This window comes from Salvelinus fontinalis, chromosome 18 (genome assembly GCF_029448725.1).
Source record: "Salvelinus fontinalis isolate EN_2023a chromosome 18, ASM2944872v1, whole genome shotgun sequence".
NCBI classification, from domain to species: Eukaryota; Metazoa; Chordata; class Actinopteri; order Salmoniformes; family Salmonidae; genus Salvelinus; species Salvelinus fontinalis.
The window spans coordinates 10,787,156-10,815,070 of record NC_074682.1 but is presented as its reverse complement, the minus strand read 5'-3'; the positions used below and the strand labels follow the sequence as shown (position 1 = coordinate 10,815,070).

Sequence of the window (27,915 nt, the reverse complement as noted above, 5' to 3'; positions counted from 1 at the left end):
ATATTGTACAATCCAGGTGTGCAAAGTTCTTAGATACTTACCCAGAAAGACTCACAGCTGTAATCGCTGCCAAAGGTGATTCCGACATTTATTGACTCAGGGGGTTGAATATTTATGTAATCAAGGTATATTAGTGTTTTATTTATAGGGTTAGGGAGTCCCACACTGACATATTTCCATGTCACAGTCTTGTTTATGGAAAACAGAAGGAAGACAGAGTGGACTACCTGCGCTAAATTGCTATCTGCATCTCTGAACACCAGAGACAGACGTCACAAACGTGTTGTCACTGATAAATACTGTCGGCTGCAAATGTGTTACACAGGATGCTTGTTTTGGAATATTTGTATTCTGTACAGGCTTCCTTCGTTTCACTCTGTCATTTGGGGTTAGTATTGTGGAGTAACTACAATGTTGATCCGTCCTCAGTTTTCTCCTATCACAGTTATGAATCTCTGTAACTGTTTTAAAGTTACCATTTGCCTCATGGTGAACTCCCTGAGCGGTTTCCTTCCTCTCCAGCAACTAAGTTAGGAAGCATTGATACATCATCCAAAGTGTAATTAATAACTTCAACATGTTCAAAGGGATATTCGATGTCTGCTTTCTTTTCAATTTTTACCCATCTACCAATAGGTGCCCTTCTTTGCAAGGCATTGGAAATCATCCCTGGTCTTTGTGGTTGAATCTGTGTTTGAAATTCACTGCTTGACTGAGGGACTTTAAAATAATTGTATGTGTGGGGCACAGAGATGAGGTAGTCATTCAAAAATCACAGTAAACACAATTATTGCACACAGAGTGAGTCCATGCAACTTATTATGTGACTTGTTAGGCAAATGTTTACTCATGAACTTATTTAGTCTTGCCATAATAAAGGGTTTGAATAATTATTGACTCCATGCATTTCATTTTTTATGTCTAAAAACATAATTCCACTTTGACATTATGGGGTATTGTGTGTAGGCCAGTGACACAAAGTCTCAATTTAATCTATTAAATTCAGGCTGTAATACGACAAAATGTAGAACAAGTTAAGGGGTGTGAATACTTTCTGAAGGGACTGTATATATATATATATATTACTGTTCAAAAGTTTGGGATCACTTAGAAATGTCCTTGTTTTTGAAAGAATAGCACATTTTCTGTCCATTAAAATAACATAAAATTGATCAGAAATACACAACACCAGTCTCAACGTCAACAGTGAAGAGGTGACTCTGGGATGCTGGCCTTCAGATCTTCATTTTCTTGGCAATATCTCACATGGAATAGCCTTAATTTCTCAGAACAAAAATAGACTGACGAGTTTCAGAAGAAAGTTCTTTGTTTCTGGCCATTTTGAGCCTGTAATCGAACCCACAAATGCTGATGCTCCAGATACTTAACTAGTCTAAGAAGGCCAGTTGTAATTGCTTCTTTAATCAGCACAACAGTTTTCAGCTGTGCTAACATAATTGCAAAAGGGTTTTCTAATGATCAATTAGCCTTTTAAAATTATAATATTGGATTGGTTAACACAACCTTCCATTGGAACACATGAGTGATGGTTGCTGATAATGGGCCTCTGTACTCCTATGTAGATATTCCATTAAAAATCAGCTGTTTCCAGCTACAATAGTCATTTACAACATTAACAATGTCTACACTGTATTTCTGATCAATTTGATGTTATTTTAATGGACAAAAAATGTGCTTTTCTTTCAAGAACAAGGACATTTCTAAGTGACCCCAAACTTTTGAACGGTAGTGTACATATATATATACACTGCTCAAAAAAATAAAGGGAACACTTAAACAACACAATGTAACTCCAAGTCAATCACACTTCTGTGAAATCAAACTGGCCTCCTCCACGTCTCCTGATGTACTGGCCTGTCTCCTGGTAGCGCCTCCATGCTCTGGACACTACGCTGACAGACACAGCAAACCTTTTTGCCACAGCTCGCATTGATGTGCCATCCTGGATGAACTGCACTACCTGAGCTACTTGTGTGGGTTGTAGACGCCGTCTCATGCTACCACTAGAGTGAGAGCACCGCCAGCATTCAAAAGTGACCAAAACATCAGCCAGGAAGCATAGGAACTGAGAAGTGGTCTGTGGTCACCACCTGCAGAATCACTCCTTTTTTGGGGGTGTCTCGCTAATTGCCTATAATTTCCACCTTTTGTCTATTCCATTTGCACAACAGCATGTGAAATTTATTGTCAATCAGTGTTGCTTCCTAAGTGGACAGTTTGATTTCACAGAAGTGTGATTGACTTGGAGTTACATTGTGTTGTTTAAGTGTTCCCTTTATTTTTTTGAGCAATGTATATATGTATCAGTGTAAATCAATGCAAGTAGCTAATGACAAATGTTGCGCCTGGAGTTTTTCTTCTTCTTCCTCTTCTTTGGGATTGGGTTGGCGGATCACATCCAACTTTTAAGGTGCATACACAGTCAAGGCATACCTACGTTAAATTCTTTTCATTTGTCCTGTTCCTCTAAGAAAGTGAAATAAAGCCCTAGACACCACTTCCCACCACTTTCCTCCCCCCACTACACCACCCCAACCCCAACACCGCCCAGCCTCTAACCCTTCCACACAATCTCTCCCTATCCACGTCATACAGTTCACAAAATATCAACACATGCTCCACCGTTTCCTCCACTAAACACTCATCACACAGACCTGTTTCATGTCTCCCTATCAACCACAACGTGGCATTTAAACCTGTGTGCCCAAACCGTAGTCTACTCCCCACCTCTTCCTTTACTGACTGGTGCATGTGATAAAATTGCCTCCCCTTACTACTAGCATCCCACTTTCCTTGCCAAAGATCGAGCCCTTTTGCCGGATCAAGGACTTGACTCCCCTGCGGACAGAAAACAGAAAACTATAGAACATGTACAATTGTTTCTAGAGTAATGGGCTTGTTAACATGGAACCATCTTCATGAGAAATCTAATTGCAGTAAACTTGAAAAGTTGGATGGTGTCATTCAATCAAACCAATAGGCCTACAGCACCACCTGCTGGGTTGGAGTATTACAACACAATACAATACATTTGAATTATGGTCCAGGGCTTTATTCATGGCAGTGGGTAAATCACATTTATTGTAGATAATCATGAACTATCAAGTCACTCAAAAAATAACAATACAATACAAATCCTCAATGTACATCAAGCATATCATTACCATTTCTATTTCTATTAATGTTAATATTTTTTCTTCAAATTCTTTGGCTACTCAAAGCATGTGTACCATGAGCATATCACATTAGTGATACATTTATGATTGAAGCATATTTAAAAATATATATATATAAGGTTGCAGAAATATTATGGTGAAAGCATGGTCAAGCACTCTTTTTATAAATTTGCTTGCAGACTTTATCCTCACAGGTGAGTTCCTATAAGAGAGAGATAATAAGAGAGAGAAACAATGCATAACAGTTATGCCTACTAATGCTTTGTCACTGTCACTGTCACCAATGTAGTTAAAACGAAGATATGAGTACATGCAAAATACCAGATAGAGCTCATTTCCTTCGATCCAGTGCGTCCACCCTCTGTTCTTCTTCTCTCCCTTCTGAACACACACCAGTTTATCATGGTCCCAGTTGACCACCGTCTGGTATAAAACAGAGAATTTATCAAAATGTGCAGTGTAGACCATAACTTTCAAACACCTGGGAAGTAGCTGCAGCTGGCTTGAAATAGGCATATGGATAGCTTTGTTACATGTTGCTCTAATGAAGCCCACAGTTCAATAAGCAACTAGGAGCAACATTTTTTTTTTAAATGGTTGTAATCATCATGATAATCATGACATCAATGATAAAATACCATCGCCCTTCGGATTACACGTGTTTACCTGGACTTTTCTGTTATCCATGGCTTTGGTCACCTCCTCAAACTCTTCCCCTATCTTGAATGAGACTGTATAGTTTTTGAAGGTAGTGAGTGTCTTGATGGTGAAAGAATCACTGTCTTGTTCAATCACTTTCTGAGGCTTCAACATGTTTGCAATCTTGCGTGTTGCAAAATCAATGCCTGTAGGGAAATAAATTCTGCATGTGTTACAAATACATCCAAAGAGACTGAACATTACAATCTATTCTCAGTAGGCTACTGGTGAGCTATGGTATGAATCCTATCTCCAGAGACGAGGCTTTTTACAAATTTGAATTCTTCCGAATGTCTTTCGAAAGAAGTTGCCATTCATATTGTATGGAGTTATCATTCATTAGCCCGGTTGCCTTCTCTGTTCAGCTATTAAGTTCCACTCCCCGGCACTTCTGTTATTTGTCAAATGAGTGGCAAGGAGTTTAATGTTAGCTAAAAAGACTGCCAGGCTAAGAATTCATAGCTACTGATGAAGATAGAAGGAATTGACATCTGAAGTAATTCTGACACAGTACAATTCTGACACCCCATGTGCCCCCATAGATAAAAAAAAAAAAAAAAGGAATCATAGACAATACGAAATCACATACATTTTATTATCTACAACATTAAAATGTGTTTTGATTTATTGACAGAAAAGGGAAATGAAGATTATGAAATGTTATGGGTTTGAAAATGTATCTAATAAATGAATCAAAGAAAATTAATTTCAGTTGAATGAAATGGCACACTGCCTAATATCATTACGCATGATTGAATTACCAACAGCTAATGAATAATCAAGAAATAGGCAATATTAATGTAATCGAAGTCACTTGCCTAAAAACATGAGAAAATGTGTGCTTCAATAAACAAGTAAAGAGAGAACTTACCGAGAGCAACCATGTAACCTTCAAAGTGTTCATTACTAGTCATGTCCCATGTGCCACTGTAGTCGATAGGCATGGTGAATCCTTGTGTGGCACTGTCAAAACTTCAATTTAAATGAACCGATTTAAAGTCTCTGGGATGTGTTGTCCTTATGGCGTGTTAATATAGGGCAGGGGTCATCTTTCATAGTTGGTAGCTATTTTGGACAATAGAGTGGAGAGAGTAGCCCAGTGGAGGGCGGAACATGACTTTTTGCACAATTATATGACGAAATAACATTTGAGATAAGCGCTTGCAAATAGAATAGGCTGTAACGCATGTACACACTCTTTGGTTGCTCTCTTTCCAACAATGTAAATGGCTACTATAAATGAGAGTGATATGCAGTTTCATTCAAGGTCGTTAGAGCGCGCCCGCAATCAAAGACAACTATAACCCCCTTCTTTTTTTTACGGTAGTGTTCGGTCGAGGAAATCTGATCCCTATAGGCAGGCCAGTGAAGGCCACGCATGGACGCCCCAGGGTATGATGCAACGCGTGGCTGGGGGATTATTTGCACAGTAGTCAGAACTGGAAAGGATGTGTCATCAAAACCCATCACCTCTCACTTCTTTGGCTGAGTTTCTTCAAAATCTATGCTGACAATGCTACATTACGCTTTAGTGTACATGGCATATCATACCAGCAGATGGCTTCCAAGGGATGAAAGGTTAAAATTGTAAGTTTTTGAGATGTAACGGTCGAGTCACAGAGCCATAGAGATTGGGTCTGGGTCTAATTTCTACCGTATGTCTATGATAATGATAACTAGTTATTTGAATGCATTCTACTTTTAATGTTGACTTTTTGTGTCAAACATGATCTGATGGTGATTTCTTTTCTTTTTTTGTACTATTAAATGCACCATCCGAAGCTGTCAAGACTAGACTTCACTCTATATCTGTTATCTACTTTTGTCTTTTTTTTTTTTTTGCCTTCTGCAATTCACCTTTTAGCTGAGAATGTGTACAAAACATCCTAACTGATAATAAAACGTTGATATATGTTTTCTATTAGTGCCTTATTCTAAATGAGCATGAATCTAACTCCAGGGTTATACACTTTTTATTTTCAGTCAAATAATTAATGCAGTCTTTGTGGCACTAGTTCTCATCCCTCAATTGTTTGTGCTAACCAGGTAAGTAAATGCAAACTATACAATATGTCAATATTTTGCTAGTAAAAGCTTCACATTTGAATTCATTTTGACTGCATGTTACATGTGTACTATGTTAAGTTTCTGATTGAGAGTTTACATCTCTCAGGCCCAAATCCTCTAGATACTGCCAACAGCCTCTTCTGAACAATCTCACTGCCTTCATTGTCTTGTCCTTCATGGCAACAGGTAGGCTAGAGCACGTCTAGTCATAGTATAGAGGGAGTACATCCTGTTTTGTGAACATGTCTTGGCAACTATTTCTAATAGTTTTAATGGGTTGTGCTCCTCGCGATTGTTTGACTTTTGTGAAAAGCAATGTTTGATCATTTTATTTTAGCCAAGATCATACGTTGATTTGATTATGATGAAAGAGAGATGGCAGTAGAGATACACTTGATTCATTCCCATCTTCCTCATAGCTTAATCAGATTGGGATATTACGTTCATTGCAACAATCTAAATGTATGAAGTATGTATACATATTTTAGTTATTGGAAACCACTTATCACACATCTACAAATGGTAGGAGACACAGGTTAATTGGCACCGGTTTGACTGATGAAATTATGCCTCCTGACTAGGTTTTGCAGTAACATTCACACTGATAGACCCAGTGCCCCAGAGCTTCAGGGCAGCCTACCATGGGTTTGGACTTGTATCTTTTGTCCAGGGACTATGCACCATCGCCCTGACTCTGACTGCACAACAGTGTGTAAGTAGCATTTGAGATTATCCCAATTGTTCAATACTGATAAAATTATTGGCATTATGGTATGGTCAATAGGTTTTAATGCTCCAAAGGAAATTATGCATAAAGCACTTGAATATTTCTCCATTCGCAGGCGAAAACAACTCCTGAGCTGTACTATTTGTCCCTTATTCTATCATTGGCTTGTATCCTGAGTACAGGTAGGCCTTCACCACAACATATTCTCCAATCTCTCTGATCCAGACACATCATCTTTCCTGCAGTAGTAATAATGCACATATTACAGAACTGATGCTTATGTTTCTTCTCAGCCTTCTTCTTGGTGAAGGGAGGATTCTGGGTAAAAACCAGTAGGCTACCCAGGCCTTGCCAGAGAGGGAACAATGGTTAACTAGTCCAAACAGTCTACAGCTGCTCCAGGTTGCAATTAGATATGCGCCATAGACCCATCCATCTATAATTGATGCTGTTTCCAGGCTACCACCAGCAAGCGATACTGTTGCACAGTGTGGTGACTAGTGTAGTATGTAGTGAATTTACATATCCCATTTCCTTAATTTGATACCCTTGAAATCAATTGGTGCGCATATGTTTATTTGCATTCAATTACTGCGTTTTGAGTATCAAATTAACTATTAAAATGGCTACCACTATCATAAAGGGGCATATACATTTTTCAAGTACCCAACATTTCTGCTTAAACATTCCTTCGTTTGAAATCGCACAGTTAAAAAGAAATAATCTGTGCAGAAAGGGTTGTGAAAGCTGTAGTTTATTTCCTTGTGGTAAAACAGTGATTAACTGTTACATTAATTCCATGTGTGTACAGTATGTAGAAAAATTGTGTTAGGTCCCCATATGTATAAAAATAAACAATTGTAAATCATTTATTCATACTGTTTGAACCCCAAAGTGATAAGGAACAAACCACACATTCACTTACAGCATTCAGAATAATCAAGTGCTATAACATTTGTATGTGCAAACATCAAATTGAAACCTAATTACATCTTTTTCCCAGGCAAAATAACCTTCAGCTAATACATATATATTAACATACACCTGTCCGTATAATGAATTAAGGCAACGCAGTGAAGCGGTTGAACTAAACTTCATCAACCCATTTTAAATCCATTTCAATATCCTAAAAAGGCCCTTTACGTAAGAGGAACTCTCCTAATTCAATCCACAAATAAAACATTGATGAACTCAGTTACACACTTTGAAATCAAATGTTGTGCAGTGAGCCAATCTGTGTGAATGCCAGTGAAGGACATCTCAAACGAGGAGACTCACAGTATCAAAGTTGGAAGGTCACAACTTAGTTAAGCATTTCACTGTACTTGTGCATGTGACAAATAAAACATCAACGACATCTTGTAAGCCCTATTTCACTCACATTAAGAGATTATCTGATACTTTTGTATACTTTTTAGCCAGTAGTTCTGAAAGTAGCACTCATGAGCAAAAAGTGGTCGCCGAAAATTGCATACAACATAACATAACTTATTCAGACCACGTCATTGCTCATTCTCTGCTGTGTCCACTGAGAAGTTGAGCCCACCCTGTAACCTCATTGGATAATGCCGGGCAGGCCTCTTGCTAGCTGTCACTCAAATGTGAGGGCCTGAAGCTCATTGGCTAGAACTCAAATTGCTACGGGGCTGGCCCAAGAGGGGGAAATGTAGGGAAAATGGCACTGCACAGGTTCAAGAAAACAATCACTTTCAAACTAGGGATTTTGTGGCTAAGACAGTAATTCTGCATGTATGAACTACAGATTGACACATACACCCCAAAGCGAGAGGTTTAAAAAATAATTTCTAAGTCGCCAAAGTAACAGAGCATGTCTTTAAAAGAGGAAGTATTAGGAACTACTGGACTGGCTCATAGGGGAGAATACATACATTAGGTCAAAGGCTGTGGAAATGGTACATTTCTCATAGATATCAAATAATATATTAGATAATTGTATTATTATTTTTTTTATCCACAAGCATAGATTAAAACAAAGGCAGCAATGGATCATAATATGCTTTTTTATGTCATTTAATGTACTGGACAGTACATTATGCATTTTGATTTCAATTGTCATTGAGGCACAAATACAATGATACATGGCTATAGACTACATTATCTGTCGACCATAGGAGCAAAAGCTCCAAATCCATTTACCATAGGGGCATTTTCATTGAATGAAATTTTAACCAAAATTGTTGGTCTTTCACGGTTTAAAGTCCCCTTTTAACAATACTATTCTATGCAGGTTGAGTGTGGAATGGGTCGCTTTATGTGAAATATATACTGTTTTTACAACTAAATAAAATATAGTTATTCAGATCATGAGTAATGATTAAAGACTAACAAACTTCCATATCCACTTTGCTTTCCTGAGATGTCCATTTGGTAAATATACAACCCCACACACACATACACACACACACAAACATATCACATGAGCCCCTACATCCTGTATATTGAAAAATAAAATATATGCCAGTATACCATATGTACTTCCATACTTTAAGGTGCCCAGAATCAACAGAACTTCATCATTACTTTACATTCTTGGTCAAAATACAGCAAAATAGTAAAATTACAGCAAATCATTCATTTCCATTTAAATGTACATAATTTCATTGCTACAGTATCACAGAGCCAAAAGCAGCTGTTAGCTATCCTAAAAGAGCATCATAGTCTATGTACCATACTAGCCTGCCACTGGTCGGCCGGATAGCAGTGATGGGCCACTTGTTTGGGTTGTCCTTGACTCGGCTGAGCTGAGTGACCAGCTCATGTTTGCTCTTACCCATCACCAGCACACCTACTTTCTGGGCCTGGTTGATAGCCCTGAGGGTGAGGCTCATACGCTGGTGAGGCTTGGCTGGGCTCTCGGTGAGGGCTACCAGACTGTCCCCATGGGCGTCAAGCTTGCTGCCTGGGAAGAGGGAGGCGGTATGGCCATCGTAGCCCACTCCTAGAAGGACAAAGTGGAAGCTGGAGGCATTAACCAGCTGGTTGATGTCTCTCTCATAGAGCAGCGCTCCACTATCCTCCTCCACACACAGCCGCTGGTTCATCTGCACAGGCATGGGGTGGATGTTGAAATAGGGAATCTTCACGTGTTGGAGCAGGTGGTCGTGCAGGGTGCGGAAGTTGGAGTCCAACTCTGTGAGAGGCACGCATCGCTCGTCCACCATCCAAACGTGGGTGTCCCTCCAGGGGAAGGAGTAGTGGTGGCGGGCCAGCCTCTGGAACAGAGCTAGTGGACTGGAGCCCCCAGAGAGGGCCAGATGGAAGCGGCCGCCCTCCCTTACCGCTTTCTCCGCTGAAGCCTGCAGGTCTGCGGCCAGCCGCACGATGAGCTCCTCGGGCCAGGCAGACACCATTTCAGCGCTGCGGTACTTCCCCTGCATCACCTGGAAGCTCTCCGTCCCAGACCCGCCCATGTGGTCTTGGGTGATCATGACCACAGCCTCGTTGGCGAAGGTCACCTCCCGTCCCAACAGTTTGAAGTCCAGCATGTTGCCATTGTCCGCTCCCCCGGGGTACAGGCGGGGGGAGGTTTTGGCCAGACCGTGCAGGAGAGGAGTCCAGAAACCCCAGGAGGCCAGCAGGTTCTCAGTACTGATAAAGCTGTCCTTCCGGCCTTGGAAGATGTGCAAAATGAGTTCTGCGTAAGCCTCTCTCTGTACCGTTGGTGTCAGCACATAGTAGTCAGAGATGGGCATACCTAGTACACTGACATCTTTGTGTTCCGTTATCTCCTTCCACTCAGTGTCCATCAGGTCTGGCTTGAACAGGTTCTTACTCACGAGAATGGCTGGGTACTGCAGAGTGCCGTGGCCAAAGTAGAACACAATCTGCTTGGGCTTGCAGTGGACGCTGCTGTGGCTCTGGACACAGAAGATGTCATTCTTGAACAAAATGCGAGCATAGCCTAAGCGCTCATCCAGCATCTTCCCTGAGGTCAGGATGATTGGCATTTTCTCGTACTGGGCTATGTCAATATGCACCATGATACCTGAAATAGAAAAACAAAAAGTATGTCTCATCACTGAAACCCCCCGAATAATCTATGTATCGTATCTTATCTCTATGGCTGTCAAACAAAATAAAAAAATTATTGAATTAAAAATGTTTTTTTTAAATTATGCACTCTGTCATATACTAATAACTAGGGATGTCGATTCAAATTCCTCCTGTTATACTACTGCCAACTTTTTTTATTCATGCACAGGCTCAAAGCGAAAAACTCCTATAGACAAACGTTCTCATGTCACTTACCAGCAAAGGTGGGGGTGAGGCTGTAGTACTCCTTTGTTTTGTTCAGTTCTTCCTGTACCTCTAGATTGTAGTTCTGGTACTGACCAATGGTAGCACAGTTCCTGTCCAGGTGCTGCAAGGCACTGAAGATCTTCAGCTTGTTCCTGAGGACCTCCTTCACGTCGCTCAGGTTGGCTGGGAGCCCCATGGTCAGAAGGGTCATGACCTCAGTCAGGTGGTTCTGTATCACGTCTCTGATCACACCATACTGGTCATAGAAGGGAATACGACCTGTGACAAAAGTAGGGTAAATCAAACACCTCATGACAGGCGATGTTACTGGCACCATTACAGTCTTATAGATTGGGTTTCTACACATGCTTAAGCGAACATAAAATATGAAATGCTCAGTTTTCTGGGACCACATAGTACCTCTGGCATCCAGGGTCTCCTTCAGTACAATCTCCACTCTCTCAATGTGGTGCTTGTTCCAGATAGGATCCAGGTGCTTACTGTTCTCCCTTCTGAATGGCAAAATCTTAGAGACAACCTTTTGAGTATAAAAGCAAACAATTATAATTAAAACAAAGATCTGCCTCACGGGCAACGTTTTCTGTTAATGTCTACGGTGGACTGATAAGGAGGCCTAAGCACATCACCTGCTTCCCTAAATAGTGGTCGATCCTGTACATCTCCTCATCCTTAAGGGAGGTACCCAGTTGAGTGGACAGTAGTTGGGCACTACTGAAATCATGGCCAAACGGTTTCTCCAGCACCACCCTCAACCACGCCCCGTCGGTCGGTCTGCAGCTGTTGTTGATCCTTTCTGCAATGTCCGCATAAGCGAAGGCTGGCACTGACAGGTAGAACAGCCTGCCTGCCTCCACTATGCCCTCCTGCGTCAGCTGCTCTGTCAGGTGTTTGCCCAGGGCCTGGTAGTCCTCTGAAGTCTTCAGCTGCCGATACTCAGCCAGCCTCAGGAACTGCTCCTTCACCAGGGCACAGCGCTCCACAGACAGCTCCCGAGGACAGCCCACTCCCTTTAGCGCCTCAAACAGGAACGGCGTGGCCTTATCCTTGGGCAACAGGCCTCCGCCATAAAAGGAGAAACTGTAGCCGCTACTCACCTGGTTAGCGTACAGATGGAAGAAGCCCTGCCACAGGTACTTCTTAGCCAAGTCACCTGTACCTCCCACTATGACCACTGACACGTGCCCCACCTTCGGTGCTCCCTTGGTCTCCTTGGCATAGCCTCTCTGGGCACACACAGTGGCCAGGAGCAGCAGTGTTGCCCACACAACTTTCCACATTCTCTGGTCCAACACAGATCAGCTCCTACAGGAGAGAGAGACAGAGCAAGGCAGATCAGGAATAACTTCAAAAAGGTGATTTACAGACCTGGTTTGGATTGCTAAGTATTCAGTTGTTATTAACCCATAATCACAGTGGCTGATTCACTGGCTTAAAACACACATTGATTGCAGTCGTGGATTGGTTTTCTGCCAATGCAAGTAGGATTTCTGGGAGGCAGCCTAGCCTACTCTTAATACAGTGGCATATTTGGTTTGTGGGTGGAAATGGTCAGCTCTTAGCTATACCAGGAACTACAACATATGGACACCACCACCTTCCTACTACAGTCACCTCCACCGTCACCCTCCTACATGTGTCATAGATAGATTAAGTCTTTTTTTATTGTGGCAGAGACAACTCCTCTGTCAGTAGATAACAGGCCAATCCTGTTCTCTACACATTTCCCGCATTCATTGTATTGTGGTTGAACCTTTAGGCCTACATGTTTTGGGTTGAAGGTTAGAGACAACAGATCAATGGAGAAACACAGGTTTCTAGACTGAACCCATTCAAAGGAGTAAAGTCAACATTGACAAGATACACAGAAGAGGCATCTACCGTAAATGGTTTGCGTAACTTTACCGAAACATCTGAAATCATAGTCTAGTAGTGATCAAGTTTACATAGCAAACAACAAAGGTCATTGCCACTGAATTCTCCTGTGAATCATACTATTGGTATGGATGGACACTAACATTTTTAGCTGATGCATGACGGTGAGTCAAGATTTGGGAGTTGTGCTATCCCAAACCACCAAGATCACAGCTCTGGCTGCAGGATGTTGACCTACCTGCAATGTTAATGTACAATAGCCCAATATATTTTTTAAAATAAAGATTAACATAGGCTGGGTCATTTGGTGTGAACATAAATGTCCTTTTTCAACTTCTTTAAGACACTTTTGAAGTTGCAATATGTAACTTTTGGGGAGACCCGACCATATTCACAAAGAAATGTGAGTTATAGATCTGTGATTCTCATTGAAAGCAAGTTAAAGAAGAGGTACATCTGTTCTATGTGCATTATTTCTATGCTTCCATTTCTTAAGTTTTGTTTTTTGCATCTTACTTTTGGTTTTGTACACCAGCTTCAAAACAGCTTGGCCCATAAAACTTTTACAGATGCACAATCGAGAGCATCCTGTCAGGCTGTATCACCGCCTGATACGGCAACAGCACCACCCGCAAACGCAGGGCTCTCCAGAGGGTGGTGCGGTCTGCACAACGCATCACCGGGGGCAAACTACCTTTCATCTAGGACAGCTACAGCATCCGATGTCACAGGAGGGACAAAAAGATCATCAAGGACATCAACCACGGCCTGTTCACACCATCAGACTATTAAATAGCCATACACCTGAGAGGCTGCTGCCCTATATACTTGGAATCACTGGCCACTTTAATAATGGAACACAAGTCACTTTAATAATGTTTACATAATGTTTACATACGGATTTACTCATCTCATATGTATATACTATTCCACTGTATTTTAGTCAATGCCACTCCGACATTGCTCGATTTAATATTTATATATATTTCTTAATTCCATTATTTTACATTAGTCTATTGTTGTGAACTGTTAGATACTACGACACTGTTAGAGCTAGGAACACAAGCATTTTGCTCCACCCGCAATAACATCTGCTAAATATGTGTATGTGTACCAATAAAATGGGATTTTAAATGATTTAACAAACCCCTTCTGTATAGTGTCGTTATCCACTTCATCCAAACTATAGGATAGACATTGAATAAGAAATAACAAGAAATAATAGCCAGTTTATGGATGCTATTTCCTACAATTATTCCATTTAGTCTGATAAACAAAAAATGTACAAAGAAAAGACCCCCTCAAATATGATGCACTTGTCATGAAGTGTCCTCTCTACCGTAGCTTATGGCGCTGCAATATGTCACGTGAAGTCCCTATTGAAAACCATGTGCGCTAATGTGCATGGCCATCACTATCTATGCCCATACAATAGGTCTGACAGTTCCACCTGCTAGCTGTATAACTTTAGCCACAGCATGCCGTTGATGCATACAATGTTACCCAAACAAAAGCTTTTCTGTCCATTTACAATCACAATAAAGTCCGTTTCTATACCAAATCCCTCTCATTCAAACTATTCAATCGAACCTAGTCTAAACACTAACGTTATATGGAATTGTAGCGTACCTGTTCCCGCAAATGTCGAGTTCGATGAATGATCGCATAGTTCAATATTTGTGTCAAAAGATAGACTACGTCCTAGAGCGGTCACGTGACAGCGGAGGCTAGCGTGACACATGCGCTTCACGATAAAAACCATGGGGGCGTTTGAGTAGCTTTATTAAGCAACCGACTGTAGACAACAGTGGGAGATGTGAAGTTGGGGGAGGTGCGTCTGTGACAACCGAAAGTCGGACACTAATGTGGTTTTCAAACAGCAAGACTCAGATCGACACGGCACTGTTGCCATTGTTTTTATAAAAGTGTTTCTTTATAACGTCGAAATAAACATATCACACACTCACAAACTGAAATAATCTGTGTCTAAGTGAGAGAGAGCATTTTATATTACATTCATTTGTATATATCCCCTGTATAAGGCGACTTGAATCGCGGCAAAGTTGGTTCCTGTTTCAGTCTTGTCTTAGTGCGTGTGGGTCAAACAAAAATGATGAAGACAATAGAGCCTCCCACAATGCAGGCGATGGCTGCAGGAAGCCTTTAGTGTAGAGCAACTGCAGCGACTTGCATTGGACAATTTGTATCCCCATAATGCAACACACTTTGAAAGGTGTTGACTAAACAATGGTCACCAACAGCTTGAATGCGTCCCATACATTTAATCCAAACGCATAATTGTTCAGTCAATTACATTTGAATCCTACACCAACAATCAGGTTGGATGCAAATACGTTTTAATTTTTGTTCCTGTAAGATATTTTTTTTAATGTCACAAGAAAAAAATTGTGCTGTTGTTGTATCATTTTTTATTTGTATTTTTTATTACCAATGTAGAAAGATCTGTATAGATACAATAAGTACATAAATAGACAATGATAACATATGCTAGGGGGTACAACAAATTACAAATTATACAAAGACCTTAAAAGAAACACACATTGATTGTTTTAACATCTTTCTTATAATAATAATGTAGAATGGTCTTAATGTACTGCTCGAATTCCTTATAGAAAACACGGAAGTGTTTTTTTTATTAGTGAATTTACATTTATGAATATGACATTTTCCCATTAGCACAATTAGATTTATGAGGTAAAATTGTTGTTCTTTATCTTTATTACGGTTAAGGAAACCGAGCAGCACATTCTCCCACAACAAACAAAAGTCATCAAGAATATTAATAATTATAAAACTGTGAATATCTTTCCATAATTGTTTTACATGTAGACAATGCCAAAATAAATGTGAAACTGTTTCTGGATGCTCAACACAAAAAGTAAAATCAATGTTAATGTCTTTTTTGAGTTTCTTCGGGTAATGATTTGCAGGGTAATACTTATGGATCATTCTGAAAGAGACCTCTGTCACGTCCTGACCTTAGTTCCGTTTTTGTGTTTCTATTTTAGTTTGGTCAGGGCGTGAGTTAGGGTGGGCAGTCTATGTTCTTTTTTCTAGGTTGTTGTTTTTCTATGTGTTTGGCCTGGTGTGGTTCCCAATCAGAGGCAGCTGTTTATCGTTGTCTCTGATTGGGAGCCATATTTAGGTAGCCTGTTTTCCATTGTGTGTTGTGGGTGATTGTTTTCTGTTTAGTGTATGTTCACCTGGCAGAACTGTTTCATTTTCATTTTTCCTCGTTGTTTTGTGTAGTGTTCAGTTTTAATTAAATATGACGAACATTTACCACGCTGCATTTTGGTCCTCCTCTCCTTCCACCAACGAGAATTGTTACAGAACCACCCACCTAAAAAAGGACCAAGCAGCGTGGTAACCAGGAGCAGAGGGTTCTGGACTCCTGGACTTGGGATGAGATTTTGGATGGTAAGGGACCCTGGGCACAGGCTGGGGAATACCGTCGTCCCAAGGAAGAGCTGGAGGCAGCTAGAGCGGAGCGGCGCCAATACGAGGAATTGGCGCGAGGTAACGGGCACGAGAGGCAGCCCCAGAATTTTTTTTGAGGGGGGAACACGGGTAGATTGGCGGACTCAGGTAGGAGACCTGAGCCAACTCCCCGTGCTTACCGTGGCGAGAGAGTGACTGGGCAGGCACCGTGTTATGCGGAGAAGCGCAAGGTGTCCCCAGTGCGCACGCATAGCCCGGTGCGCTACATCACAGCTCCTCGAATCGGCCGGGCTAGAGTGGGCATCGAGCCAGGAGGGATGATGCCGGCTCAGCGCATCTGGTCTCCAGTGCATCTCCTCGGCCCGGGTATACTGCACTAGCCCTACGCACGGTGTCTCCAGTTCGCCAGCACAGCCCAGTGTGGCCTGTTCCAACTCTCCGCACTTGCAGGGCTACAGGGAGGATCCAGCCAGGACGAGTGGTGCTAGCTCTGCGCTCGAGACCGCCAGTGCGCCTCCACGGTCCAATGCATCCGGTGCCTCGGCCAAGGACAAGGCCTCCTGCATGTCTCCCCAGCCTGGTGAGTTCTGTGTCTGTGCTAAGCACTAACCCTCCTGCATGTCTCCCCAGCCTGGTGAGTCCTGTGCCTTCTCCCAAAGCCAGGCCTTCTGTGTGTCTCTCCAATCCAGTGATAATCCATGGCAAGAAGCCTCCAGTGATAATCCATGGCACGAAGCCTCCAGTGATAATCCATGGCACGAAGCCTCCAGTGGTGATCCATGGCACGAAGCCTCCAGTGGTGATCCATGGCATGAAGCCTCCAGTGGTGATCCATGGCACGAAGCCTCCAGTGGTGATCCATGGCACGAAGCCTCCAGTGATGATCCATGGCAAGAAGCCTCCAGTGATAATCCATGGCAAGAAGCCTCCAGTGATAATCCATGGCACGAAGCCTCCAGTGATAATCCATGGCACGAAGCCTCCAGTGATGATCCATGGCAAGAAACCTCCAGTGATGATCCATGGCACGAAGCCTCCAGTGATGATCCATGGCACGAGACTGCCGGAGTCTCCCGTCTGTCCTGAGCTGCCAGAGCCGCCCGTCTGTCCTGAGCTGCCGGAGCCGCCCGTCTGTCCTGAGCTGCCAGAGTCTCCCGCCTGTCCGGCGCTGCCGGAGTCTCCCGTCTATTCGGGGCCTGCTGAAAGGGTCCCCAGTCCGAGGTCGGCGGCAAGGGTCGCCGCTCCAAAGGCACCACTTGAGTGGGCCAAGACTATGGTGGGGTCCACGTCCCGCGCCAGAGCAGCCAACGAGGACAGATGCCCACCCAGACCCTCCCCTATGGGTTTAGGTTTTGCGGCCGGAATCCACACCTTTGGGGGGGGGGGGGGGGGGGGGGGGGGGTACTGTCACGTCCTGACCTTAGTTCCGTTTTTGTGTCTCTATTTTAGTTTGAGAAAAATGATAAAAATCTAGCAATATGTTGAATAATGTAATTCACCACCAAACTGTAACTAATGTGAACCTATATGTTTGATGCCTGCTAGCTAAACGGTTAGCATCATTGCTAGCACAACAGGCTAGCTAGAGTCCTAACCTTGCTTAACCTAACATTAGCTAGCTGGCTAGCCAATCACAGACTATTTTTGATAGTGTGAGTGTTGAAAATATGTTTTGTTTGCTATGCAGGCTTGTGTTTGAGCTAAAGCTGACAAGTTGTGCATCACATAGTGTGTTGTGCACCATATAGTGTGTTGTGCACCATATAGTGTGACTAGCTGATAGGCTGTGGTTAAGCTTGGGCGGAAACGGTATATTGAGCTATTGACACATGCATAGAAGAAGTGTTGAAAAGAGTAAATTTTAGGTTGGAAAACAACAAGAGGAACTGAGCCTGTGGCCACAGTCTCTAGGGTGCAATCACATAGATAATCTGCACAGCAACAACTACGCCTGTCAACTGAAGCGCCTGGGGGCTGGGACCAGCCTGTGCGCCAACGATAGGCTGAGTAAGTTTAAACCACACTCAGCCTCTACTCTGATAGGCCAGCTCAGAAGCGGGAACTATTTCTGTCAGAGTATTTGAGAAGAACCTTGTGAGGAACAGACCAGTTCTGTTTTGCCCTGCGTGGTATTACAGTGAGCCCGTGAACACGAAGATTGCATTTATCATTTACCATTTATCGTTTGATTATACTTAATAAAAGTTCAGCAAGAACATATTCGGTGACTGTGTCATACTCTGTTCCGACACCAGATTCGATTGACGCAACCCAACAATAGGATGTAGCTAGTTGGATTTCAATCCCTGCTAGCTCATGTTAGATATATAACAGTAGCATTCAAGGGGCCGACTGTTCTGTAACGTTTGTGTAACGTCAGTGCAAAAACAAATGAAGGATCCAACAATATTGGTGCTTCATGTCGTGTCTGGCTACAGCAATAGGTTACTGCTTGTCCCTGTGCTAGCTATCAGCAACAAACCCCGCCGAAATCAGCTCCTTATTAGCTACCGACTTTTGTATATATTTTTTTTACCGGATAACTCGCAGAAATCCAAGTACCCCTGACTGCAGTGTGCAATTTGGGCTGGGCTTAATGTGGGCAGAGTCAAACGTTTGACTCCACCCACGCTTGACCCCACCCACCTTTTTTTTGTCCATCTGAGGTTTGACAGTCGCACACTGAATACAAACGTATTTCATTTTTGAAGATCGTAAGAAATATTATATAAAGTCGTACCAGCACATGTGTTGTATCACTTTTTGCTTCATTTGAGACAAGCTACTGATGTTGCAGTGAACAACAGACTTGTTATGCATGTCATGTACTGTTAAAATTGTGATAAATGTTATAACTTTGTAATTATATTATTTCATTGAGCATATACAGTTACTACCTATCCTGAGTTATAATGCTATTTACTTTCCTCATGAGAATGGAGACAGACTATACCATATAGACATACTGACACGCTGAATGTGCTTTTGTACATTAAGTTATACCAGCTACAGTAAAGAGATCAGAGACTCGGGTGACTTCTACATCATCTTTACTAAACAACATAACACAATTAACACAGCAGACAAAAACAAGGTTTGACCACTCCTCAAAAATGGCTTCACTCCTGCTCCTCAAGAGGCAAAGACAGTCATTTTCCTGTTGTCAACTGCCTCCACATAGAACATCTCATAATCTCTGTAACAGGAATGGTTCCTTGAGGAGAATATTTTTTTCTTCATCCAGGCCATCATACAACCGTTGTTCTTTAAGGGTTGTAATGCGGTCTACCCCGTCCATCCCAATTACACTAGGGAGGGAAACGGTTCCTTTAAATGTTTGGCGTTCGTACCACCTTGCTGCCTCTAGAGTGTCCCTTAGAAGAACATCTGCTTCCTTGAAGAAAAAGGAAGAATTAATATTAGGAGTAGTGCCTCGATGGGTGATCAAGAACAATTACACCCCACTTTCACAATACCACCATGCAAACTAGAGCCACTATTACTAAAGGGGTTTTCAGTGATATCTATAACTACTAAGTCATCACAGCTATTATATCTTTCCATACATCAAGCCTTCAGCATTACACATAGTAGACTACATACCCAGTTCATAGCTCCCAGTTCGCCGTGCATTTTGTTTTCAGTATCGTCTAGAAAGAAAACAGATTGTGGTCATTAAGTCATGTAAGGGAACATCTAGGGATGGGTGTCAAGAATGCACCTTACTTTAGCTAATAGCCTATACAGTACCTGATCCTGCAGAGCTGGATGCTGATGTGACATGCTGTGACTTCTTGAGGGGGCGTCTTCTATATCATCCTGAAATATATTGGAGAGGGGAGGTTTAAGTCTTTAAACATTGGTTTAAGACTATACCACTCATCATATGACACCTCCTACCTGTAGTGTGTTTTGTTTTCGCCGCCTTTTTCCATCTTTCAACCTCTCTTCTTCAGACCTTAGTGAGTGAATGACATACATTACATACATTCAATATATTCAGGTCAGTCTGGCTACAGTGAAACAAGTGATTTTAAGGATGTAAATTAAGTTTTTATCATGTTCAAGACTTACGGCGTGGGAAAGTTCTGCAGGAGAACTAGGCACCACCAGACTTATTTACTGCATGTTTTCCTTTGAAAAAGAAAATCACATAATCGGATGGGGATCCTAAAAAACATATCCACTAGTGATGAGAATTTCATAATTTATACATACCTCGGTGAAATCACACTGTACTTCCATTGCAATGTACAGAGCATACTGTACGTTAAGAAAGAGTAGGTTAAGTTTGATAGTTATGAGAATAACAACATTAATAGTAAATAATAATAACCCCCCCCCCCCCCCGGAATATATTTCCGGATGTAGAAGACACCCCCCCCCCCCCCAAGAAGTCACAGCATGTCACATCAGCATCCAGCTGTGCAGTAGTTTGATGTATGAATTGTGTATGTAGTGTGAACATTGTAGGAAATAGGTCCCAAAAAGTGTCAAGAATAATAAACAAGAAAAAGTATGAGCAATAATAGTGTCCTTTGCATGCTGCAAGCACGGAAATACCTTTTAATATGTTATAAGAGAAAATAGGACTAATATAATATACTGAATAGCCAGCATCTTACCATCAAAACAAACACCCCACAGTTGTTTGAGAAACCTTGCTTTGGTAGGTCCTGTGGTGTGAACAAGGTACAATTTTCAATAAAGGAATGACAATCAAATGGTACAGTTCAGTGGAATAATTTAAAGAATATCTAACCTGATCATCCACACCAAAAGTCCAAGATCAGAGCAATGTTTCTGGGAACACAGTGTATGTGAAAGTAAAGAAAAAGTACAATTCAACAGCTTTTTATACTCCAGCATGCATAACAGTTTTGAACACAGTTGGAACTGAACTGGCCCAAGTATTTTTCACAACATGTATGGGTGTTTCTGGACCATTTTTCAATTGCAAACACAATTTTTCACATCAACGCACTCACATGCCAAAAATCTTTCCTTGGACACTGTTTCAAAGCAATCTTCGTAAATGTGTTTTGAAGTTTTTCTTATTTAACTTCGGTTTGCATTGTGAATGACTTTTCTTGACTTGCCATGTATGTTGGGACCAGGTAATTACATTTAGAGCCAGCGAAACACAACAAAGCATACATTGAAGAAACGCAAAACTTTTTAAAATGTTTAAATCAACGATCAAATCGATTACATAACTGTACATGTAAACCTAGGCTTACTGCTCAAGTACGCAAATTAGGCGTCACAGTAGTCGTCACTTCCTGTTGAATTTGCAGACGTGTTGCTGTGCGTTTTGTTGCTGTGCGTTTTGCTGACAACTTTACGTTTTGTTTTTTTCTTTTTAATTACCGTTTATATTTTTTGTTTTTCCATCGCAACTTTTTTTCCCCTCATTCAACTTTTTCACTCCGGACGCTTTATCTGGACATGGTTCGTCAGCACCTTCAACAGCCGAAGCTAAGTAGTAACATTAACATGATGTCTTCTAATTGCAGTCGCTGTACTCATAATATACAGGAGAACGATCGCCTTATGGCGAGGATAGCTGTGCTACAAGCCCAGCTTCAGACGCAATCGTTAGGCAAGGGTAATTTCAGTGTAGGAAAGGAAGAAACAGCGTCTGTGCCACCAGTAAGTACAGATAGTAACGTTAGTATAAACCCCCCGCACAGTCCCCGCAGCCGGACAACTTTCTCATGGCTTCTGGAGGGAAATGCTGTAGGAATGCTCAACTGGTGTCGCTCATTCAGCCGACAGAAACTTTCAACCGGTTTTCCCCATTATGTAGCGAGTCGGAGTCTGAAGCTGAGTCTTCTCTTGTCTCTACTCCTCCCGCTACGGGGTCTGAGACGCCGAAGGCTCCAACCATTAGCTCTGACAAATTGAAAACCCTAGTCATTGGCGACTCCATTACCCGCAGTATTAGACTTAAAACGAATCACCCAGCGATCATACACTGTTTACCAGGGGGCAGGGCTACCGACGTTAAGGCTAATCTAAAGATGGTGCTGGCTAAAGCTAAATCTGGCGAGTGTAGAGAGTATAGAGATATTGTTATCCACGTCGGCACCAACGATGTTAGGATGAAACAGTCAGAGGTCACCAAGTGCAACATAGCTTCAGCGTGTAAATCAACTAGAAAGATGTGTCGGCATCGAGTAATTGTCTCTGGCCCCCTCCCAGCAGAGTCTCAGCACTCAATCGCTGGTTGAAAACTGTTTTCTGCCCCTCCCAAAAGATAGAATTTGTAGATAATTGGCCCTCTTTCTGGGACTCACCCACAAACAGGACCAAGCCTGACCTGCTGAAGAGTGACGGACTCCATCCTAGCTGGAGGGGTGCTCTCATCTATCTACCAACATAGATAGGGCTCTAACTCCTCTAGCCCCACAATGAAATAGGGTGCAGGCCAGGCAGCAGGCTGTTAGCCAACCTGCCAGCTTAGTGGAGTCTGCCAATAGCACAGTCAGTGTAGTCAGCTCAGCCATACCCATTGAGACTGTGTCTGTGCCTCGACCTAGGTTGGGCAAAACTAAACATGGCGGTGTTCGCCTTAGCAATCTTATTAGGATAAAGACCTCCTCCATTCCTGCCATTATTGAAAGAGATCATGATACCTCACATCTCAAAATAGGGTTACTTAATGTTAGATCCCTCACTTCAAAGGCAGTCATAGTCAATGAACTAATCACTGATCATAATCTTGATGTGATTGGCCTGACTGAAACATGGCTTAAGCCTGATGAATTTACTGTGTTAAATGAGGCCTCACCTCCTGGTTACACTAGTGACCATATCCCCCGTGCATCCCGCAAAGGCGGAGGTGTTGCTAACATTTACGATAGCAAATTTCAATTTACAAAAAAAAAAATGACGTTTTCGTCTTTTGAGCTTCTAGTCATGAAATCTATGCAGCCTACTCAATCACTTTTTATAGCTACTGTTTACAGGCCTCCTGGGCCATATACAGCGTTCCTCTCTGAGTTCCCTGAATTCCTATCAGACCTTGTAGTCATAGCAGATCATATTCTAATTTTTGGTGATTTTAATATTCATTTGGAGAAGTCCACAGACCCACTCCAAAAGTCTTTCGGAGCCATCATCGACTCAGTGGGTTTTGTCCAACATGTCTCTGGACCTACTCACTGCCACAGTCATACTCTGGACCTAGTTTTGTCCCATGGAATAAATGTTGTAGATCTTAATGTTTTTCCACATAATCCTGGACTATCGGACCACCATTTTATTACGTTTGCAATCGCAACAAATAATCTGCTCAGACCCCAACCAAGGAGCATCAAAAGTCGTGCTATAAATTCTCAGACAACACAAAAATTCCTTGATGCCCTTCCAGACTCCTTCTGCCTACCCAAAGACGTCAGAAGACAAAAATCAGTTAACCACTTAACTGAGGAACTCAATTTAACCTTGCGCAATACCCTAGATGCAGTTGCACCCCTAAAAACGAAAAACATTTGTCATAAGAAACTAGCTCCCTGGTATACAGAAAATACCAGAGCTTTGAAGCAAGCTTCCAGGAAATTGGAACGGAAATGGCGCCACACCAAACTGGAAGTCTTCCGACTAGCTTGGAAAGACAGTACCGTGCAGTACCGAAGAGCCCTCACTGCTGCTCGATCATCCTACTTTTCCAACTTAATCGAGGAAAATAAGAACAATCCAAAATTTCTTTTTGATACTGTTGCAAAGCTAACTAAAAAGCAGCATTCCCCAAGAGAGGATGGCTTTCACTTCAGCAGTAATAAATTCATGAACTTCTTTGAGGAAAAGATCATGACCATTAGAAAGCAAATTACGGACTCCTCTTTGAATCTGCGTATTCCTCCAGGGCTTAGCTGTCCTGGATCTGCACAGCTCTGCCAGGGCCTGGGATCGGGAGAGACACTTAAGTGTTTTAGTACTATATCTCTTGACACAATGATGAAAATGATCATGGCCTCTAAACATTCAAGCTGCATACTGGATCCTATTCCTACTCAACTGCTGAAAGAGCTGCTTCCTGTGCTTGGCCCTCCTATGTTGAACATAATAAACAGCTCTCTATCCACCGGATGTGTACCAAACTCACTAAAAGTGGCAGTGATAAAGCCTCTCTTGAAAAAGCCAAACCTTGACCCGGAAAATATAAAAAACTATCGGCCTATATCGAATGTTCCATTCCTCTCAATTTTTTTTGAAAAAGCTGTTGCGCAGCAACTCACTGCCTTTCTGAAGACAAACAATGTATACGAAATGCTTCAGTCTGGTTTTAGACCCCATCATAGCACTGAGACTGCACTTGTGAAGGTGGTAAATGACCTTTTAATGGCGTCAGACCGAGGCTCTGCATCTGTCCTCGTGCTACTAGACCTTAGTGCTGCCTTTGACACCATCGATCACCACATTCTTTTGGAGAGACTGGAAACCCAAATTGGTCTACACGGACCAGTTCTGGCCTGGTTTAGATCTTACCTGTCGGAAAGATATCAGTTTGTCTCTGTGAATGGTTTGTCCTCTGACAAATCAACTGTGCATTTCGGTGTTCCTCAAGGTTCCGTTTTAGGACCACTATTGTTTTCACTATATATTTTACCTCTTGGGGATGTTATTCGAAAACATAATGTTAACTTTCACTGCTATGCGGATGACACACAGCTGTACATTTCAATGAAACATGGTGAAGCCCCAAAATTGCCCTCGCTAGAAGCCTGTGTTTCAGACATAAGGAAGTGGATGGCTGAAAACTTTCTACTTTTAAACTCGGACAAAACAGAGATGCTTGTTCTAGGTCCCTAGAAACAAAGAGATCTTCTGTTAAATCTGACAATTAATCTTGATGGTTGTAAATTCGTCTCAAATAAAACTGTGAAGGACCTCGGCGTTACTCTTGACCCTGATCTCTCTTTTGACGAACATATCAAGACTGTTTCAAGGACAGCTTTTTTCCATCTACGTAACATTGCAAAAATCAGACATTTTCTGTCCAAAAATGATGCAGAAAAATTAATCCATGCATTTGTTACTTCTAGGTTAGACTACTGCAATGCTCTACTTTCCGGCTACCCGGAAAAAGCACTAAATAAACTTCAGTTAGTGCTAAATACGGCTGCTAGAATCCTGACTAGAACCAGGAAATTTGATCATATTACTCCAGTGCTAGCTTCCCTACACTGGCTTCCTGTTAAGGCAAGGGCTGATTTCAAGGTTTTACTGTTAACCCATAAAGCGTTACATGGGCTTGCTCCTACCTATCTTTACGAGTTGGTCCTGCCGTACATACCAATACGTACGCTACGGTCACAAGACGCAGGCCTCCTAATTGTCCCTAGAATTTCTAAGCAAAAAGCGGGAGGCAGGGCTTTCTCCTATAGATCTCCATTTTTATGGAACAGTCTGCCTACCCATGTGAGAGACGCAGACTCGGTCTCAACCTTTAAGTCTTTACTGAAGACTTATCTCTTCAGTAGGTCATATGATTGAGTGTAGTCTGGCCCAGGAGTGTGAAGGTGAACGGAAAGGCTCTGGAGCAACGAACCGCCCTTGCTGTCTCTGCCTGGCCGGTTCCCCTCTCTCCACTGGGATTCTCTGCCTCTAACCCTATTACAGGGGCTGAGTCACTGGCTTACTGGTGCTCTTTCATGCCGTCCCTAGGAGGGGTGCGTCACTTGAGTGGGTTGAGTTACTGACGTGATCTTCCTGTCTGGGTTGGCGCCCCCCCTTGGTTTGTGCTGTGGTGGAGATCTTTGTTGGCTATACTCGGCCTTGTCTCAGGATTGTAAGCTGTGCTTTGGCAAAGTGGGTGGGGTTATATCCTTCCTATTTGGCCCTGTCCGGGGGTATCTTCGGATGGGGCCACAGTGTCACCTGAACGCTCCTGTCTCAGCCTCCAGTATTTATGCTGCAGTAGTTTATGTGTCGGGGGGCTAGGGTCAGTTGGTTATACCTGGAGTACTTCTCCTGTCTTATCCAGTGTCCTGTGTGAATTTAAGTATGCTCTCTCTAATTCTCTCGTTCTCTCTTTCTTTCTCTCTCTCTGAGAACCTGAGCCCTAGGACCATACATCAGGACTACCGGGCATGATGACTCCTTGCTGTCCCCAGTCCGCCTGGCCTTGCTGCTATTCCAGTTTTAACTGTTCTGCCTGCGTTTACAGAACCCCTACCTGTCCCAGACCTGCTGTTTTCAACTCTTAATGATCGGCTATGAAAAGCCAACTGAGATTTATTCCTGATTATTATTTGACCATGCTTGTCATTTATGAACATTTTGAAAATCTTGGCTCTCTCTAATTTTCTCCTTCTCTCTTTCTTTCTCTCGGAGGACCTGAGCCCTAGGACCATACGTCGGGACTACCGGGCGTGGTGACTCCTTGCTGTCCCCAGTCCGCCTGGCCTTGCTGCTATTCCAGTTTCAACTGCTCTCCCTGCAGTTATGGAACCGCCACCTGTCCCAGACCTGTTGTTTTTCAACTCTTAATGATCGGCTATGAAAAGCCAACTGAAAATTAGTCATGATTATTATTTGACCATGCTTGTCACTTATGAACATTTTTGAACATCTTGGCATAGTTCTGTTATAATCTCCACCCGGCACAGCCAGAAGAGGACTGGCCACCCCTCATAGCCTGGTTCCTCTCTAGGTTTCTTCCTAGGTTTTGGCCTTTCTAGGGAGTTTTTCCTAGCCTCCGTGCTTCTACACCTGCATTACTAGCTGTTTGGGGTTTTAGGCTGGGTTTCTGTAAAGCACTTCGAGATATTAGCTGATGTACGAAGGGCTATATAAAATAAACTTGATTGATTGATTGAGTCCAAATAAGATTGATTAACGCTATACTAACATCAATGCGGTAGTTGGTCATATAAAAATATACCACTGCACTGGTATAACATGAATATTACAAAGTACCATATGCATGATGACGGTCTCACTTACTTCCTTGGTTTGTATGTTTATCCATGTAGGTTAGGTTCGATTAAGATTCGCTTTCATTGACGTTGACCTCAATTTGGATGATCTTGAAGGAGGCGGGAAGGGTTAGAGTTAAACGCGTTTGACTCCGCACACATTGAGCCCAGCCCTGAACTGCACACTGCAGTCAGGGGCTTCTTCCGAAATCAGTTCCTCATTAGCTACTGACGTTTGTATTTTGTACCGGATATTTACTTTTGAAGCAGCGTGGCAAATATTTGTATAACTAACTCCTTGTTCGTCTGTGGCCATACTGTACAGCAGCTGCAATTACTGCAGCGAAAAATCGGAAACAGTAATCCCCGGAAAATCCCGGAAATTTGACCCACCCCAGGGATAAACAAAATCGAGTGTGCAGCCATCAAGACCCATGCGTCACGCTATTGGCCATTCGATAGCCAGTGGGATCTCAGCAACGCTTTCACCACCGCGTTCAAGGAGAAGCACAGTCTGCTTGCCGCAGTACCGCGTTCAACCAGCTAGTACGATAGAATTGCTTGTTTTCAGATACAAAAATAGAGCTAAAGTTGCATAATTTACATTGTAAAAGAGAAACACACCATCAAATCAACATTTTATTGGTCACACACACAAGGTTAGCAGATGTTATTGCGAGTGTAA

General features: G+C 42.4%; 3 protein-coding genes and 1 long non-coding RNA gene across 6 annotated transcripts; 1 reads left to right on the top strand and 3 right to left on the bottom strand.

The window, feature by feature from the left end:
• Positions 1-3,057: 3,057 nt before the first annotated feature.
• On the bottom strand, positions 3,058-4,940 carry LOC129814949 (retinoid-binding protein 7-like). Its single transcript, XM_055868122.1, has 4 exons — positions 4,768-4,940; positions 3,864-4,042; positions 3,519-3,620; positions 3,058-3,399 (listed from the first exon to the last, which is right to left on the bottom strand). The coding sequence occupies exons 1-4, from the start codon at positions 4,838-4,840 to the stop codon at positions 3,346-3,348; spliced, it is 408 nt and encodes a 135-aa protein (XP_055724097.1). The 5' UTR covers positions 4,841-4,940; the 3' UTR covers positions 3,058-3,345.
• Positions 4,941-9,142, top strand: LOC129814948 (uncharacterized). The gene is made up of 6 exons (XM_055868121.1): positions 4,941-5,483; positions 5,880-5,942; positions 6,070-6,149; positions 6,545-6,675; positions 6,806-6,872; positions 6,984-9,142. Exons 1-6 carry the CDS (start codon positions 5,401-5,403, stop codon positions 7,061-7,063), a joined length of 504 nt encoding a protein of 167 aa, XP_055724096.1. The 5' UTR covers positions 4,941-5,400; the 3' UTR covers positions 7,064-9,142.
• Positions 7,427-14,577, bottom strand: LOC129814947 (GDH/6PGL endoplasmic bifunctional protein-like). The gene is made up of 5 exons (XM_055868120.1): positions 14,473-14,577; positions 11,598-12,273; positions 11,371-11,488; positions 10,960-11,229; positions 7,427-10,696 (listed from the first exon to the last, which is right to left on the bottom strand). Exons 2-5 carry the CDS (start codon positions 12,246-12,248, stop codon positions 9,348-9,350), a joined length of 2,388 nt encoding a protein of 795 aa, XP_055724095.1. The 5' UTR covers positions 12,249-12,273; positions 14,473-14,577; the 3' UTR covers positions 7,427-9,347.
• Positions 14,578-19,338: 4,761 nt separating this feature from the next.
• LOC129814946 (uncharacterized) lies at positions 19,339-27,706 on the bottom strand. Of its 3 annotated transcripts, XR_008753378.1 has the most exons (9): positions 27,259-27,706; positions 21,068-21,108; positions 20,931-20,981; positions 20,524-20,568; positions 20,380-20,439; positions 20,206-20,263; positions 20,056-20,124; positions 19,909-19,955; positions 19,339-19,699 (listed from the first exon to the last, which is right to left on the bottom strand). It is a non-coding gene; the product is annotated as an uncharacterized LOC129814946 (long non-coding RNA). The 3 variants fall into 3 exon arrangements; XR_008753379.1 differs by lacking the exon at positions 21,068-21,108 and having other exon boundaries at positions 27,259-27,705; XR_008753380.1 differs by lacking the exons at positions 20,931-20,981; positions 21,068-21,108 and having other exon boundaries at positions 27,259-27,704.
• Between the last annotated feature and the right edge of the window lie 209 nt (positions 27,707-27,915).